Source organism: Oncorhynchus kisutch, unplaced genomic scaffold (genome assembly GCF_002021735.2).
Source record: "Oncorhynchus kisutch isolate 150728-3 unplaced genomic scaffold, Okis_V2 Okis03b-Okis08b_hom, whole genome shotgun sequence".
In the NCBI taxonomy this organism is placed as follows: Eukaryota; Metazoa; Chordata; class Actinopteri; order Salmoniformes; family Salmonidae; genus Oncorhynchus; species Oncorhynchus kisutch.
Window position 1 is genome coordinate 12,062,591 of NW_022261980.1, and position 17,893 is coordinate 12,080,483.

The 17,893-nt window shown below is 47.9% G+C and overlaps 1 protein-coding gene across 1 annotated transcript in view; it reads right to left on the reverse strand.

The window, feature by feature from the left end:
* Nucleotides 1–12,433: 12,433 nt before the first annotated feature.
* LOC116359575 (homer protein homolog 2-like) overlaps nt 12,434–17,893 on the reverse strand; it is a 127,185-nt gene continuing 121,725 nt past the window's right edge. Inside the window, exons 8-9 of the mRNA XM_031812410.1 lie at nt 16,818–16,911; nt 12,434–15,055 (exon numbers count right to left, since the gene is read on the reverse strand). Of these exons, the coding sequence (XP_031668270.1) occupies nt 14,867–15,055; nt 16,818–16,911 (283 nt within the window). The 3' untranslated portion in view covers nt 12,434–14,866. The remainder of the gene's footprint in view (nt 15,056–16,817; nt 16,912–17,893) is intronic.

The window sequence follows — 17,893 nt, forward strand, 5'->3', positions numbered from 1 at the left end:
ACATCTCATGTTCCAATTTGTAAACAAGACTGCATGGGATTTCTGTACATGTGACTCCGTGCAGCCAATGGCTACGTCCGCTTTAGGTATAATGGCAGGAGCCACTAGTGGATTTGACAGTTCTAAGACAGTTCCCCCTCAGACACCGACAAAAACAACCGCTGTGTGGATTTTTCCTAAAGCGGATCTGATTGAATAAAGACCTTAACCTCTTTAGTTGGGCCTTTTGGTTTTTTATGTATATATTGGTCACCATTTTGAACTAATCTGCTTGGACTAGTCTCCTGGACCGAGGAGAGGTTGCTGTCTCCTGGACCGAGGAGAGGTGAGGTTGCTGTCTCCCTGGACCGAGGAGAGGTGAGGTTGCTGTCTCCCGGACCGAGGAGAGGTGAGGTTGCTGTCTCCTGGACCAAGGGAGAGGTGAGGTTGCTGTCTCCCTGACCAAGGAGAGGTGAGGTTGCTGTCTGCCTGACCAAGGAGAGGTTGCTGTCTCCTGGACCAAGGTGAAGTGAGGTTGCTGTCTCCCTGAACCGAGGAGAGGTGAGGTTGCTGTCTCCCTGGACCGAGGAGAGGTGAGGTTGCTGTCTCCCTGGACCGAGGAGAGGTGAGGTTGCTGTCTCCCTGACCAAGGAGAGGTGAGGTTGCTGTCTCCATGGACCGAGGAGAGGTGAGGTTGCTGTCTCCCTGAACCGAGTAGAGGTGAGGTTGCTGTCTCCTGGACCTAGGAGAGGTGAGGTTGCTGTCTCCATGGACCGAGGAGAGGTGAGGTTGCTGTCTCCCTGAACCGAGTAGAGGTGAGGTTGCTGTCTCCTGGACCTAGGAGAGGTGAGGTTGCTGTCTCCCTGGACCGAGGAGAGGTGAGGTTGCTGTCTCCTGGACCGAGGAGAGGTGAGGTTGCTGTCTCCCTGACCAAGGAGAGGTGAGGTTGCTGTCTCCTGGACCGAGGTGAAGTGAGGTTGCTGTCTCCCTGAACCGAGGAGAGGTGAGGTTGCTGTCTCCCTGGACCGAGGAGAGGTGAGGTTGCTGTCTCCCTGGACCGAGGAGAGGTGAGGTTGCTGTCTCCCTGACCAAGGAGAGGTGAGGTTGCTGTCTCCATGGACCGAGGAGAGGTGAGGTTGCTGTCTCCCTGAACCGAGTAGAGGTGAGGTTGCTGTCTCCTGGACCTAGGAGAGGTGAGGTTGCTGTCTCCCTGGACCGAGGAGAGGTGAGGTTGCTGTCTCCTGGACCGAGGAGAGGTGAGGTTGCTGTCTCCCTGACCAAGGAGAGGTGAGGTTGCTGTCTCCCAGGACCGAGGTGAGGTGAGGTTGCTGTCTCCCTGGACCGAGGAGAGGTGAGGTTGCTGTCTCCTGAACCGAGGAGAGGTGAGGTTGCTGTCTCCCTGGACCGAGGAGAGGTGAGGTTGCTGTCTCCCTGAACCGAGGTGAGGTTGCTGTCTCCTGAACCGAGGAGAGGTGAGGTTGCTGTCTCCTGAACCGAGGAGAGGTGAGGTTGCTGTCTCCCTGGACCGAGGAGAGGTGAGGTTGCTGTCTCCCTGGACCGAGGAGAGGTGAGGTTGCTGTCTCCCTGGACCGAGGAGAGGTGAGGTTGCTGTCTCCCTGGACCGAGGAGAGGTGAGGTTGCTGTCTCCCTGAACCGAGGTGAGGTTGCTGTCTCCCGGACCGAGGAGAGGTGAGGTTGCTGTCTCCTGGACCGAGGAGAGGAGAGGTTGCTGTCTCCCGGACCGAGGAGAGGTAAGGTTGCTGTCTCCTGGACCGAGGAGAGGTAATGTTGCTGTCTCCCTGGACCGAGGAGAGGTAATGTTGCTACTGAAGACTCATCTCTTCAGTGGGTCATATGATTGAGTGTAGTCTGGCCCAGGAGTGTGAAGGTGAACGGAAAGGCTCTGGAGCAACGAACCGCCCTTGCTGTCTCTGCCTAGCCGGTTCCCCTCTTTCCACTGGGATTCTCTGCCTCTAACCCTATTACAGGGGCTGAGTCACTGGCTTACTAGGGCTCTTTCATACCGTCCCTAAGAGGGGTGCGTCACTTGAGTGGGTTGAGTCACTGATGTGATCTTCCTGTCTGGGTTGGCGCCCCCCCCTTGAGGTTGTGCCGTGGCGGAGATCTTTGTGGGCTATACTTGGCCTTGTCTCAGGATGGTAAGTTGGTGGTTGAAGATATCCCTCTAGTGGTGCGGGGGCTGTGCTTTGGCACCTGTTTGGCCCTGTCCGGGGGTGTCATCGGATGGGTCCACAGTGTCTCCTGACCCCTCCTGTCTCAGCCTCCAGTATTTATGCTGCAGTAGTTTATGTGTCGGGGGGCTAGGGTCACTTTGTTATATCTGGAGTACTTCTCCTGTCCTATTCGGTGTCCTGTGTGAATTTAAGTATGATCTCTCTAATTTTCTCTTTCTTTCTCTCTCTCGGAGGACCTGAGCCCTAGGACCATGCCTCAGGACTACCGGGCATCTCCCAGTCCACCTGGCCGTGCTGCTGCTCCAGTTTCAACTGTTCTGCCTGTGATTATTATTATTTGACCATGCTGGTCATTTATGAACATTTGAACATCTTGGCCATGTTCTGTTATAATCTCCTGCCGGCACAGCCAGAAGAGGACCGGCCACCCCACATAGCCTGGTTCCTTTTGGCCTTTCTAGGGAGTTTTTCCTAGCCACCGTGCTTCTACACCTGCATTGCTTGCTGTTTGGGGTTTTAGGCTGGGTTTCTGTACAGCACTTTGAGATATCGGCTGATGTACGAAGGGCTATATAAATACATTTGATTTGATTTGACCCCTAGACACATGTTCACTCAGGTTACAGACCATGTAACTAGGACCCATAGACACATGTTCACTCAGGTTACACACCATGTAACTAGGACCCCTAGACACATGTTCACTCAGGTTACACACCATGTTACTAGGACCCCTAGACACATGTTCACTCAGGTTACAGACCATGTAACTAGGACTAGGACCCCTAGACACATGTTCACTCAGGTTACAGACCATGTAACTAGGACTAGGACCCCTAGACACATGTTCACTCAGGTTACAGACCATGTAACTAGGACCACTAGACACATGTTCACTCAGGTTATAGACCATGTAACTAGGACCACTAGACACATGTTCACTCAGGTTACAGACCATGTAACTAGGACCACTAGACACATGTTGACTCAGGTTACACACCATGTAACTAGGACCCCTAGACACATGTTCACTCAGGTTACAGACCATGTAACTAGGACCCCTAGACACATGTTCACTCAGGTTACGGACCATGTAACTAGGACCCCTAGACACATGTTCACTCAGGTTACGGACCATGTAACTAGGACCACTAGACACATGTTCACTCAGGTGACACACCATGTAACTAGGACCCCTAGACACATGTTCACTCAGGTTACGGACCATGTAACTAGGACCACTAGACACATGTTCACTCAGGTTACAGACCATGTAACTAGGACCACTAGACACATGTTCACTCAGGTTATAGACCATGTAACTAGGACCACTAGACACATGTTCACTCAGGTTACAGACCATGTAACTAGGACCCCTAGACACATGTTCACTCAGGTTACAGACCATGTAACTAGGACCCCTAGACACATGTTCACTCAGGTTACGGACCATGTAACTAGGACCCCTAGACACATGTTCACTCAGGTTACGGACCATGTAACTAGGACCCCTAGACACATGTTCACTCAGGTTACGGACCATGTAACTAGGACCCCTAGACACATTTTCACTCAGGTTACGGACCATGTAACTAGGACTAGGAGCCCAAGACAAAGCGAGTGCCACAGTATCCGTAGGGTAATGCTATTCAGTAACATCTTACTTACAGCAGGGCACTACTGCTCAGTGCCTCGCTACATCCTCCTAGCTGTTAACTGTGTGTGTGTGTGTGTGTATGTACGCATGCCTCCTGGTGATATCCTGGCACCTCTGGGTGACAGAAGGGACACACACACACCTACACCTCGAGAGGAACTCGCCGCAGGTGTTGGGCAAACCCCGACCGAGCTAGCGTCAATGAGAAATCCCGGCTGCCGCCGTAGCTATGGCAACGGCAAGTCTCGACGGTAGCTAGGCCACAGTGCCATCTCTGCAATCAAACACACACACACACACACACACAATCATGTTTTACCAAGTCGCCCACACACTACCCATCACACATAGATACTGTAGAAAGAGGGGGAGGAGAGAGAGACAGACCACTAAAAAGAGAGTTAGCTGCTAGTGTAGGTTATGTGTGAAAGCCATGGCATGAATAGGAGAGGTCAGGGGTCAATCAGAGTGTAATTAGTAACAATGGGCATGGGCGAGGAAAACACTAGTCTACATTATATCTACTTATAGTGTCAGTAAGTGGGATGTAAACATTACTGTATTCAGGCTAACCCACCTCTACCACCACCACTACTATCACCACCACCACTATCACTACCACCACTACTACTATCACTATCACCACCAGCACTATCACTACCACCACTACTACTATCACTACCACCACTACTATCACCACTACCACCACTATCACCACCACCACTATCATCACCACTACTACTACTATCACCACCACTACTACTATCACCACCACTATCACTACCACCACTACTACTATCACCACCACTACTACTATCACCACCACTACTACTATCACCACTACTACTACTACTATCACCACCACCACTACTATCACCACCACTATCACCACCACTACTACTACTATCACCACCACTACTACTATCACTACCACCACCACCACTACTATCACCACCACTACTACTATCACTACCACCACCACCACCACCACTACTATCACCACCACTACTACTATCACCACCACTACTACTATCACCACCACTACTCCCACCACCACTATCACCACCACTACTACTATCACCACTACTACTACTACTATCACCACCACCACTATCACCACCACTACTACTACTATCACCACCACTACTACTATCACCACTACTACTACTATCACCACCACCACCACCACTACTACTATCACCACTACTACTACTATCACCACCACCACTACTACTATCACCACCACTACCACCACCTCCACCACTACTACTATCACCACCACCACCACTACTATCACCACCACCACCACTACTATCACCACTACTACTATCACCACCACTACTATCACCACCACCACTACTACTATCACCACCACCACTACTACCACCACTACTACTATCACCACCACCACTACTATCACCACCTCCACCACTACTACTATCACCACCACTACTACTATCACCACCACCACCACTACTATCAGCACCACTACTATCACCACTACTACTGTAACCTCCACCTCTACCACCTGGTGTATCATTCTTGATACACACAGTAAACTGCAGTTCTTGACACAAACCGGTGCGCATCTACTACTATACCCCGTTTAAAGGCACCTAAACGGTTTGTCTTGCCCCTTCACCCCCTGAATGGCACACATACACAATGCCCCTTCACCCCCTGAATGGCACACATACACAATGCCCCTTCACCCCCTGAATGGCAACACATACACAATGCCCCTTCACCCCCTGAATGGCAACACATACACAATGCCCCTTCACCCCCTGAATGGCAACACATACACAATGCCCCTTCACCCCCTGAATGGCAACACATACACAATGCCCCTTCACCCCCTGAATGGCAACACATACACAATGCCCCTTCACCCCCTGAATGGCAACACATACACAATGCCCCTTCACCCCCTGAATGGCACACATACACAATGCCCCTTCGCCCCCTGAATGGCACACATACACAATTCCCCTTCACCCCCTGAATGGCAACACATACACAATGCCCCTTCACCCCCTGAATGGCAACACATACACAATGCCCCTTCACCCTCTGAATGACACACATACACAATGCCCCTTCACCCCCTGAATGGCAACACATACACAATGCCCCTTCACCCTCTGAATGGCACACATACACAATGCCCCTTCACCCTCTGAATGACACACATACACAATGCCCCTTCACCCCCTGAATGGCAACACATACACAATGCCCCTTCACCCCCTGAATGACACACATACACAATGCCCCTTCGCCCCCTGAATGACACACATACACAATGCCCCTTCACCCCCTGAATGACACACATACACAATGCCCCTTCACCCCCTGAATGACACACATACACAATGCCCCTTCACCCCCTGAATGGCACACATACACAATGCCCCTTCACCCCCTGAATGGCAACACATACACAATGCCCCTTCACCCCCTGAATGACACACATACACAATGCCCCTTCACCCCCTGAATGACACACATACACAATGCCCCTTCACCCCCTGAATGACACACATACACAATGCCCCTTCGCCCCCTGAATGGCACACATACACAATTCCCCTTCACCCCCTGAATGGCAACACATACACAATGCCCCTTCACCCCCTGAATGGCACACATACACAATGCCCCTTCACCCCCTGAATGGCAACACATACACAATGCCCCTTCACCCCCTGAATGGCAACACATACACAATGCCCCTTCACCCCCTGAATGGCAACACATACACAATGCCCCTTCACCCTCTGAATGACACACATACACAATCCATGTCTCAAGGCTTATAAATCCTTCTTTAACCCGTCTCCTCCCCTTCATCTACACTGATTGAAGTGGATTTAACAAGTGACATCAATAAGGGATCATATATCTTTGACCTGGATTCACTTGGTGAGTCTGTCATGGAAAGAGCTGTCTTAACATTTGGTCTCCAGACCAGGGAGTTTATTATGTAGATCCAGCTGCATGGAGGAATAAATCAAATCAATATTTGAAGAAAAAAAACGTGGAGCATAAAATATTACTGGTGTGCTGCAACTCCCCCTCCCTCGTCAATAACTCTCCACTCTCTCCCCTCCCTCAACAGCAACTCTCCACTCTCTCCCCCTCCCTCAACAGTAACTTCCCCTCTCTCCCCCTCCCTCAACAGTAACTCTCCACGCTCTCCCCTCCCAATTAAAGAAAACATGGTTCTAGAACTGTACAGTTGACCTCCTACACATTTGCCATGACAACACAACCACAGCTGACCTCTCCCTGCATGTTGGAGTGTTGCCTGCAATACAAGGTTATATGAGGGGAAACAAACATCCATGAGTCTAATTTGTTGTGAAAGGGATGATTGATTTTCAGAGCTAATTAAATATATCCTAGAGAGGGGGCAGAGAAAGGGAGAGAGAAAGAGGGAGAGCTTGGTGAAGGGGGGTAGAGATCCCTGGACAGGGGTGTCTGTACGACAGTCAATCATTTCCACATAGCCACTTTACAACAAGAGTTAAATCAATACGCGAGTGAGTGGATCAAGTTGCCTAGGCAACCTTTCCGCTGATTCCACCACTGCAACCATTTCCACGATGAGAAGACGTGGGGGAGTAGCTAGGAGCCACGTCCAGTAATCTAATATGGATCCTCACCTTCTCTACCTGAATGATCCTCTACCTGAAGGATCCTCACCTCCTCTACCTGAAGGATCCTCTCCTCCTCTACCTGAATGATCCTCTCCTCCTCTACCTGAATGATCCTCACCTCCTCTACCTGAATGATCCTCACCTCCTCTACCTGAATGATCCTCACCTTCTCTACCTGAATGATCCTCACCTCCTCTACCTGAATGATCCTCACCTCCTCTACCTGAAGGATCCTCACCTCCTCTACCTGAATGATCCTCTCCTCCTCTACCTGAATGATCCTCACCTCCTCTACCTGTATCAGTCTGTGAAAGAACTGGATGGGTGAAAGCGACTACCCTGGTGAGAGACAAGGGGGAGGAGGGAAAAGTAGAGGAAGCTACTGAAGACTTGAGATGAACCCTTGTCTTTCTTGCACTAACACTCACAGGAGGAGAGGGAGAGGAAGCCACAGGAAACGTATTGAGAAACATCCCTGGGAGCACAGAGTTCAGTCCAAACTCCCACTTTCTCTATCCTAGAGAGGAGGTTGATAGGAGCCAGTCAGACAGACAGTGTCCAGTACTAGAGAGAACCCTGTTGGTCTGCTGGGAGATGGTTAAGCTGTGTTACAGACAGATACCGTGCAGCGGTACCAAGCTGTGTTACAGACAGATACCGTGCAGCGGTACCAAGCTGTGTTACAGACAGATACCGTGCAGCGGTACCAAGCTGTGTTACAGACAGATACCGTGCAGTGGTACCAAGCTGTGTTACAGACAGATACCGTGCAGTGGTACCAAGCTGTGTTACAGACAGATACCGTGCAGTGGTACCAAGCTGTGTTACAGACAGATACCGTGCAGTGGTACCAAGCTGTGTTACAGACAGATACCGTGCAGTGGTACCAAGCTGTGTTAGACAGATACCGTGCAGTGGTACCAAGCTGTGTTAGACAGATACCGTGCAGTGGTACCAAGCTGTGTTAGACAGATACTGTGCAGTGGTACCAAGCTGTGTTACAGACAGATACCGTGCAGTGGTACCAAGCTGTGTTACAGACAGATACCGTGCAGTGGTACCAAGCTGTGTTACAGACAGATACCGTGCAGCGGTACCAAGCTGTGTTACAGACAGATACCGTGCAGCGGTACCAAGCTGTGTTAGACAGATACTGTGCAGTGGTACCAAGCTGTGTTACAGACAGATACCGTGCAGTGGTACCAAGCTGTGTTACAGACAGATACCGTGCAGTGGTACCAAGCTGTGTTACAGACAGATACCGTGCAGTGGTACCACGCTGTGTTACAGACAGATACCGTGCAGTGGTACCAAGCTGTGTTACAGACAGATACCGTGCAGTGGTACCAAGCTGTGTTACAGACAGATACCGTGTAGCGGTACCAAGCTGTGTTAGACAGATACCGTGCAGTGGTATCAAGCTGTGTTAGACAGATACCGTGCAGTGGTACCAAGCTGTGTTACAGACAGATACCGTGCAGCGGTACCAAGCTGTGTTACAGACAGATACCGTGCAGTGGTACCAAGCTGTGTTACAGACAGATACCGTGCAGCGGTACCAAGCTGTGTTACAGACAGATACCGTGCAGCGGTACCAAGCTGTGTTAGATATCGTGTAGCGGTACCAAGCTGTGTTAGATACCATGCAACGGTACCAAGCTGTGTTACAGACAGATACCGTGCAGCGGTACCAAGCTGTGTTAGACAGATACCGTGCAGTGGTACCAAGCTGTGTTACAGACAGATACCGTGCAGTGGTACCAAGCTGTGTTACAGACAGATACCATGCAGTGGTACCAAGCTGTGTTAGACAGATACCGTGCAGTGGTACCAAGCTGTGTTAGAGAGAAGCTGAGTTGTCAGTTTCCATTTTCCTAGAGAGCTTCCAGGTAGGCCGCCTGTTGTTCTATCCCAGCAGTAAGACCAGAGTTGGAGAAACCTACACTAGCTGGTTAGATTTCAGAGTTGATCCGTTTGCAAGACAACACAAACAGATCTGGGATCAGGCTAGCTTCACAATGACCAGATGACACAGAATGATTCGTTCATTTTTATAAACGGGGTGGGTCGAACCCTGAATGCTGATTGGCTGACAGCCGTGGTATATCAGACCTTATACCACGCGTATGACAAAACGTGTATTTTCACTGCTCTAATTACATTGGTAACCAGTTTACAGCCTGTTCAACCTCTCTTTCGTATCGTCGGAGATCTTCAAAGATTGGAAAGCTGCTGTGGTGCACCACAGCCACGCTCAAGGTCCTAAACGATATCATAACCACCATCGATAAGAGACAATACACTGTGCAGCCGTCTTCATCGACATGGCCAAGGCTTTCGACTCTGTCAATCACCACATTCTTATCGGCAGACTCAACAGCCTTGGTTTCTCAAATGATTGCCTTGCCTGGTTCACCAACTACTTTTCAGACAGTTCAGTGTGTCAAATCGGAGGGCCTGTTGTCCGGACCTCTGGCAGTCTCTATGGGGGTGCCACAGGGTTAAATTCCCGGGTCAACTCTCTTCTCTGTATACATCAATGATGTCGCTCTTGCTGCTGGTGAGTCTCTGATCCACCTCTATGCAGACGATACCATTCTGTATACTTCTGGCCCTTCTTTGGACACTGTGTTAATAACCCTCCAGACGAGCTTCAATGCCATACAACTCTCCTTCCGTGGCCTCCAACTGCTCATAAATGCAAGTTAAACTAAATGCATGCTCTTCAACCGATCGCTGCCGCACCTGCCCGCCCGTCCAGCATCATTCCTCTGGACGGTTCTGACTTAGAATATATGGACATCTACAGATACCTAGGTGTCTGGTTAGACTGTAAACTCTCCTTCCAGACTCACATTTAAGACTCACTCAAATCTAATCAAATTTTATTTGTCACATACACATGGTTAGCAGATGTTAATGCGAGTGTAGCGAAATGATTGTGCTTCTAGTTCCGACAATGCAGTAATAACCAACGAGTAATCTAACCTAACAATTCCACAACTACAAAGGGATAAAGAATATGTACATAAAGATATATGAATGAGTGATGGTACAGAACGGCATAGGCAAGATGCAGTAGATGGTATCGAGTACAGTATATACATATGAGATGAGTAATGTAGGGTATGTAAACATTATTAAGTGGCATTGTTTAAAGTGACTAGTGATACATTTTTTACATCAATTTCCATTATTAAAGTGGCTGGAGTTGAGTCAGTATGTTGGCAGCAGCCACTCAATGTTAGTCGTGGCTGTTTAACAGTCTGATGGCCTTGAGATAGAAGCTGTTTTTCAGCCTCTCGGTCCCTGCTTTAATGCACCTGTACTGACCTCGCCTTCTGGATGATAGCGGGGTGAACAGGCAGAGGCTCGGGTGGTTGTTGTCCTTGATGATCTTTATGGCCTTCCTGTGACATCGGGTGGTGTAGGTGTCCTGGAGGGCAGGTAGTTTGCCCCCGGTGATGCGTTGTGCAGACCTCACTACCCCCTGGAGAGCCTTACGGTTGTGGGCTGAGCAGTTGCCGTACCAGGCGGTGATACAGCCCGACAGGATGCTCTCGATTGTGCATCTGTCGAAGTTTGTGAGTGCCGAATTTCTTCAGCCTCCTGAGGCTGCTGCGCCTTCTTCACAACGCTGTCTGTGTGGGTGGACCAATTCAGTTTGTCCGTGATGTGTACGGACAAGCATCTCCAATCCAAAATTAAATCTAGAATTGGCTTCCTATTCCACATCAAAGCATCCTTCACTCATGCTGCCAAACATACCCTCGTAAAACTGACTATCCTACCGATCCTCGACTTTGGCGATGTCATTTACAAAACAGACTCCAACACCCTACTCAGCTAATTGGATGCAGTCTATCACAGTGCCATCCGTTATGTCACCAAAGCCCCATATACTACCCACGACTGCAACCTATATGCTCTCGTTGGCTAGCCCTCGCTTCATATTCGTCGCCAAACCCACTGGCTCAAGGTCATCTATAAGTCTTTGCTAGGTAAAGCCCCGCCTTATCTCAGCTCACTAGTCACCATAGCAGCACCCATCTGTAGCATGCGCTCCAGCAGGTATATCTCACTGGTCACCCCCAAAACCAATTCCTCCTTTGGCCGCCTTTCCTTCCAGTTCTCTGCTGCCAATGACTGGAACGAAGAGCAAAAATCACTGAAGCTGGAGACGCATATCTCCCTCACTAACTTTAAGCACCAGCTGTCAGAGCAGCTTACAGATCATTGCACCTGTACACAGCCCATCTGTAAATAGCCCACCCAACTACTTCATCCCAATATTTATTTATTTATTTTTGGTCCTTTGCACCCCAGTATCTCTACTTGCACATTCATCTTCTGCAGATCTATCACTCCAGTGTTTAATTGCTATAGTGTAATTACTTCGCCCCTACGGCCTATTGTATTGCCTTACCTCCCTTATCTTACCTCATTACCACACACTGTATATATACACTTTTCTATTGTTTTATTGACTGTATGTTTGTTTTATTCCATGTGTAACTCTGTGTGGTTTGTGTCGCACTGCTTTGCTTCATCTTGGCCAGGTCACAGTTGTAAATGAGAACTTGTTCTCAACTAGTCTACCTGGTTAAATAAAGGTGAAATAAATAAATAATAATAAATAATAGCAATAAGGCACCTCGGGGGTTTGTGATATATGACCAATATACCACGGCTAATGGCTGTATCCAGGCACTCCGCGTTGTGTCGTATACACGCACCTCCTCGAACCTTATTAAGTAAACAATATGCTTCAGTGCCATGTTGAAATGTATGGAGAGAGAAGAAACACTGACCACAAAACAGATCTGGGATCAGGCTAGCTTCACAATGACCAGATGACACAGCATGATTCGTCAGTGCGTAAAACAATATGCTTCAGTGCCTTGTTGAAATGTATGGAGACAGAAGAGTCACAGACCACATATTTGTAATTAAACTATATTTTAACAACTGTCAATTCTATATGGTACAATATTGACCAGGAGTCACAGAAGTGGAGTCATTTTGATTGACAGGAAGGAGAAGGTGCTATATGGTTCAGGTTCAGCCTATTGGAAGTCTGTACACACAGAGGATGTCGTGGTTACATGAGGAACAGGGGAAAGTTATATAGTCCGTCCGTAGACACACTCCCATCTTGTGAAAACATTTCTCAAAACAAGTGATAGAAATCTATCCACTTGTATCATGGTGTTACTCACCGATGTCCCACAACAAGATGTGTCTGTTGTACAATATTCAAATACAATTCATCATGACTGCGTTCTGTAAAAGGTAGACTTCTGGGTGCGTTTTGTTTTTCAACAGAGGGGACTATATAATATCATCACACCATACCCGCTCCCAAAATATTATATTATATAAAAGTTGAGCCCAGAAAAATGGGTACATATAATATAATCTGTAGAGAAACATCCACACATTAAGGTAATGTTGTCATATATACTGGGGCCACTTCCATAGAGAGAGAGAGAGACTAACTGTGATAGGCACAAACACACAGAAAATCAGCTAAATAAGTCAAACTAAAGCGATCTCACAGGGTTGATTTAAAGGCCCAGATCATGTGTTGTTCTCATAAATAAGTCAAACTAAAGAGATCTCACAGGGTTGATTTAAAGGCCCAGATCATGTGTTGTTCTCATAAATAAGTCAAACTAAAGCGATCTCACAGGGTTGATTTAAAGGCCCAGATCATGTGTTGTTCTCATAAATAAGTCAAACTAAAGCAATCTCACAGGGTTGATTTAAAGGCCCAGATCCTGTGTTGTTCTCATAAATAAGTCAAACTAAAGAGATCTCACAAGGTTGATTTAAAGGCCCAGATCATGTGTTGTTTTCATTAAGTATTCTTTCCCATAGTTCCTAGTTTATAGTTCACCCAGCCAGCAGCAACAACCAAGTCCCCCCTAAAATATCCCCACTGACCATAAAACTGACAATAAAACAAACAGACCAAAGTAGTGGAGGAAGCACATATCCTATATGAACAACAGATTTTAAAGACATACTTCATACATTTGTTCTAGAAAACTGACAGAAAGAAATATGAAGTATTACACACATGCAAAATCCTCATTAAACATTGCACTCGTTACAAATGGGTTATCTAGCATAGTTTAGGGTTTCTCTGCCTCCTCGGACTATAAAGTCCTGGTTTCATCTATTCACATCTCTAAAAAGGAGCCTCGTCTTCATTTCTTATGCGCATTACATTACAGTGCTGCTGATTCAAAACGTTCATGTTTTACCGAAACCCTTTAAAATCCTTGAAACTTCTGTTATTGAACCAAACATCTGTTCATTCCCTTTCACGGTCTCGTCATTATGACGTCATCATCATTATGACGTCATCAACAGAACTACTTTTTTCAAACAAGATTTTCCTCCTTTATTCTCCTCTTCTTCTCATTTTGTCCTGTTGTTGTTGTCGTCGTCGTGTTGTTGATGTTATTGTCCTGTTGTTGTTATTGTTGTGTTGTTGTTGATGTTTATTGTCCTGTTGTTGACGTCCTGTTATTGTTGATATCATGTTGTTATTGTCCTGTTGTTGTCGTCGTCGTGTTGTTGTTGTCCTGTTGTTGTTGTCCTGTTGTAGTCATTGTTGTGGTGGCTGTTGTTGTTGTGGTGGTTGTCCTGTTGTGGTTGTCACACTACTAGGATTCCTTAAATAATGGTTTAAACATGTTTAATTTTCATAGCAATATTTAATTAGTGCGTTACTATGGTGATGCATGGTCATCCTCCGTCTAGTTTGGCCGGTTCTCCTGAGGCACTTGATGACACCGCCGTGTCATGTATTTGTCGTGTATGCGCATATTAACTAACAAGTAACAAACTGTCTTTAAACACACCTGAGATCGACATGAAGCAATAATATAAAGACAAGTATATATCTTCTATATTTCCCTCATGTCATAAAGAGACCAGTAGGATAGTGTGGGATCATTACGTATCTGTTGTAGTACTGCATTAGCTGTAGTTTAAATACATGTAGCCCTTTTTAAACCCTTTCTTCCCTCTTAGTTCAGCCTGTAGAAACAACAGACAGAACTATAGAACCTGTCACCTGTTCTAGAACTGGAACCTGTCTCCCCCCACAGAGACAGAGCAGTAACCAGAGAGAAGACTCTAGGTTCTAGTTCCAGAACACTGACTGACTGATGGAACCATCAGGTGATCCCCTGTCTGCCCTGGCCTCTCTCAACCCCCCCCCCCCCCCCTGATTGATTCAGTGTGGTCTCCACTTTGGGGGCGTGGCACCACAGAGTCCTGTCCTGAAGGTATTTATAAAACCTCCCATCTCTAACCGGTCATCCCTCCCTCCATCCCTCTCTCCTCTGTCTCTTCCTCCCTCAGTTATCCAGCCCTAGTTTGGACAGGCCCTGCCTGAACTCGTGCAGCTCATCAATCTTCCCATCCAGGACGTCCATGAACTTCTTCAGCTCTCCCTTCATGTTGCCCTGCCTGGACTGGCTGTCCTCGATGTCGACCTGAAGACCCTCCATCCTATCCTCCAGGTCCTTGTTCTTCACCTCAGCAGCCTAAACACACAGAGATTATGGAGTTAGATTACTGATATAATAACGTTTTAAATTCACCTCAGCTGTCTAAAGAGATTGGAAATATGAAGTTAGACAACTGCCATAATGTTGTAAATAACTATAACTTTCACCTCAGCCTACAGATAAGAGACAATGACGTATATTAGTCGCTAATTTAGAAAGTTTATTAGCTTGAGAGAATATGGAGGGTGAGAGAACAGGGGGAGAGAGAACGAAAGGGGGAGCGAGCGAGCGAGAGGCGGAGGGAGTGAGCGAGAGGAGGAGGGAGCGAGCGAGAGGTGGAGGGAGCGAGCGAGAGGCGGAGGGAGCGAGCGAGAGGTGGAGGGAGCGAGCGAGAGGCGGAGGGAGTGAGCGAGAGGTGGAGGGAGCGAGCGAGAGGCGGAGGGAGCGAGCGAGAGGCGGAGGGAGCGAGCGAGAGGCGGAGGGAGCGAGCGAGAGGCGGAGGGAGCGAGCGAGAGGCGGAGGGAGTGAGCGAGAGGCGGAGGGAGTGAGCGAGAGGCGGAGGGAGCGAGCGAGAGGGAGTGAGCGAGAGGGAGAGGGTGAGAGAGAGGGCTAAAATAGGAGGTCTAAACTGGTGCCTGGTGGCATTTCTCAGCTGACTGTTGAAACCTGATCACTGTGTGGGAGACCTGCTTTAAATAGAGAGACCACTGGACCAGACACTACTGATACTGTCTGGTATAGAGCTAGAGTTAATAGAATGGATATAACCTGCTTTAAATAGACAGACCACTGGACCAGACACTACTGATACTGTCTGGTATAGAGCTAGAGTTAATAGAATGGATATAACCTGCTTTAAATAGAGAGACCACTGGACCAGACACTACTGATACTGTCTGGTATAGAGCTAGAGTTAATAGAATGGATATAACCTGCTTTAAATAGAGAGACCACTGGACCAGACACTACTAATACTGTCTGGTATAGAGCTAGAGTTAATAGAATGGATATAACCTGCTTTAAATAGAGAGACCACTGGACCAGACACTACTGATACTGTGCTTCAAATAGAACTGTGATTCAATGGATCCGAGATTCAAATAGATCTGTGATTAAAATAGAACTGTGATCCAACAGAACTGTGATCCAACAGAACTGTGATCCAACAGAACTGTGATCCAACAGAACTGTGATCCAACTAGTTTCCATTGTTGAGAATGTAACTCCCCACTCCAGTCTATTCTCTAGGAGACAATACCATTTAATAACAGCGTGGATGATAGCAACCATTTAACATGATATACAGTATTCTCATCATAGTTGTAAATAGAACACAAATGGACCTGTTATTCATACAGAACCATGTGGAATATTCAGAATAAACCCAGTAACAATAACTGTTAGAGACTCAATGAACACTGACAACAAACAAGAGGTGTGTGAGCATAATGTAATGGAACAATCTGGATCTGCTCTGTGTGTGTGTGTGTGTGTGTGTGTGTGTGTGTGTGTGTGTGTGTGTGTGTGTGTGTGTGTGTGTGTGTGTGTGTGTGTGTGTGTGTGTGTGTGTGTGTGTGTGTGAGTGAGTGAGTGAGAGTCTCTGTGATGCTCTCACACTCTGCCATGAGTTGAGGGGTTAGTGTTTAGGGTGTAGGGGTTAGTGTGTAGGGGTTAGTGTTTAGGGGTTAGTGTTTAGGATGTAGGGGTTCGTGTTTAGGGTGTAGGGGTTAGTGTTTAGGGGTTAGTGTTTAGGGTGTAGGGGTTAGTGTTTAGGGTGTAGGGGTTAGGCTTCAAGTACCTGTAGTTTCTCTGTGATGCTCTCACACTCTGCCATGAGTTGAGGGATGATCTCCGCTTGCTTCCTCAGGTTCTCCAGTTCCTGGAAGGAACACACATATTAATATCCTCATCAGTTCTACTGTACCTCAGTCCTCATCAGTTCTACTGTACCTCAGTCCTCATCAGTTCTACTGTACCTCAGTCCTCATCAGTCTTACTGTACCTCAGTCCTCCTGTACCTCAGTCCTCATCAGTCTTACTGTACCTCAGTCCTCCTGTACCTCAGTCCTCATCAGTCCTCCTGTACATCAGTCCTCCTGTACCTCAGTCCTCATCAGTCCTCCTGTACCTCAGTCCTCATCAGTCCTCCTGTACCTCAGTCCTCATCAGTCCTCCTGTACCTCAGTCCTCATCAGTCCTCCTGTACCTCAGTCCTCATCAGTCCTCCTGTACCTCAGCCCTCATCAGTTCTACTGTACCTCAGTCCTCATCAGTTCTACTGTACCTCAGTCCTCATCAGTCCTCCTGTACCTCAGTCCTCATCAGTCCTCCTGTACCTCAGTCCTCATCAGTCCTACTGTACCTCAGTCCTCATCAGTCCTACTGTACCTCAGTCCTCATCAGACCTACTGTACCAGTCATCAGTCCTACTGTACCTCAGTCATCAGTCCTACTGTACCTCAGTCCTACTGTACCTCAGTCATCAGTCCTCATCAGTCCTACTGTACCTCAGTCATCAGTCCTCATCAGTCCTACTGTACCTCAGTCATCAGTCCTCATCAGTCCTACTGTACCTCAGTCCTACTGTACCTCAGTCCTCATCAGACCTACTGTACCTCAGTCCTCATCAGACCTACTGTACCCCCAACGCCTCCACCCCCTGCCTCAGCCCCCAACCCCTCCACCTCGTCTCAGCCCTCCACCTCCCTGCCTCCGCCACCCAACCCTGCCACCACTCTGCCTCCCAACCCCCTGCCTCTGCCCCCCAACCCCCTGCCTCTAAACTACCCGTGAAGATTAAAGACTATCATGATACTTCTAAACTACCCGTGAAGATTAAAGACTATCATGATGCTTCTAAACTACCCGTGAAGC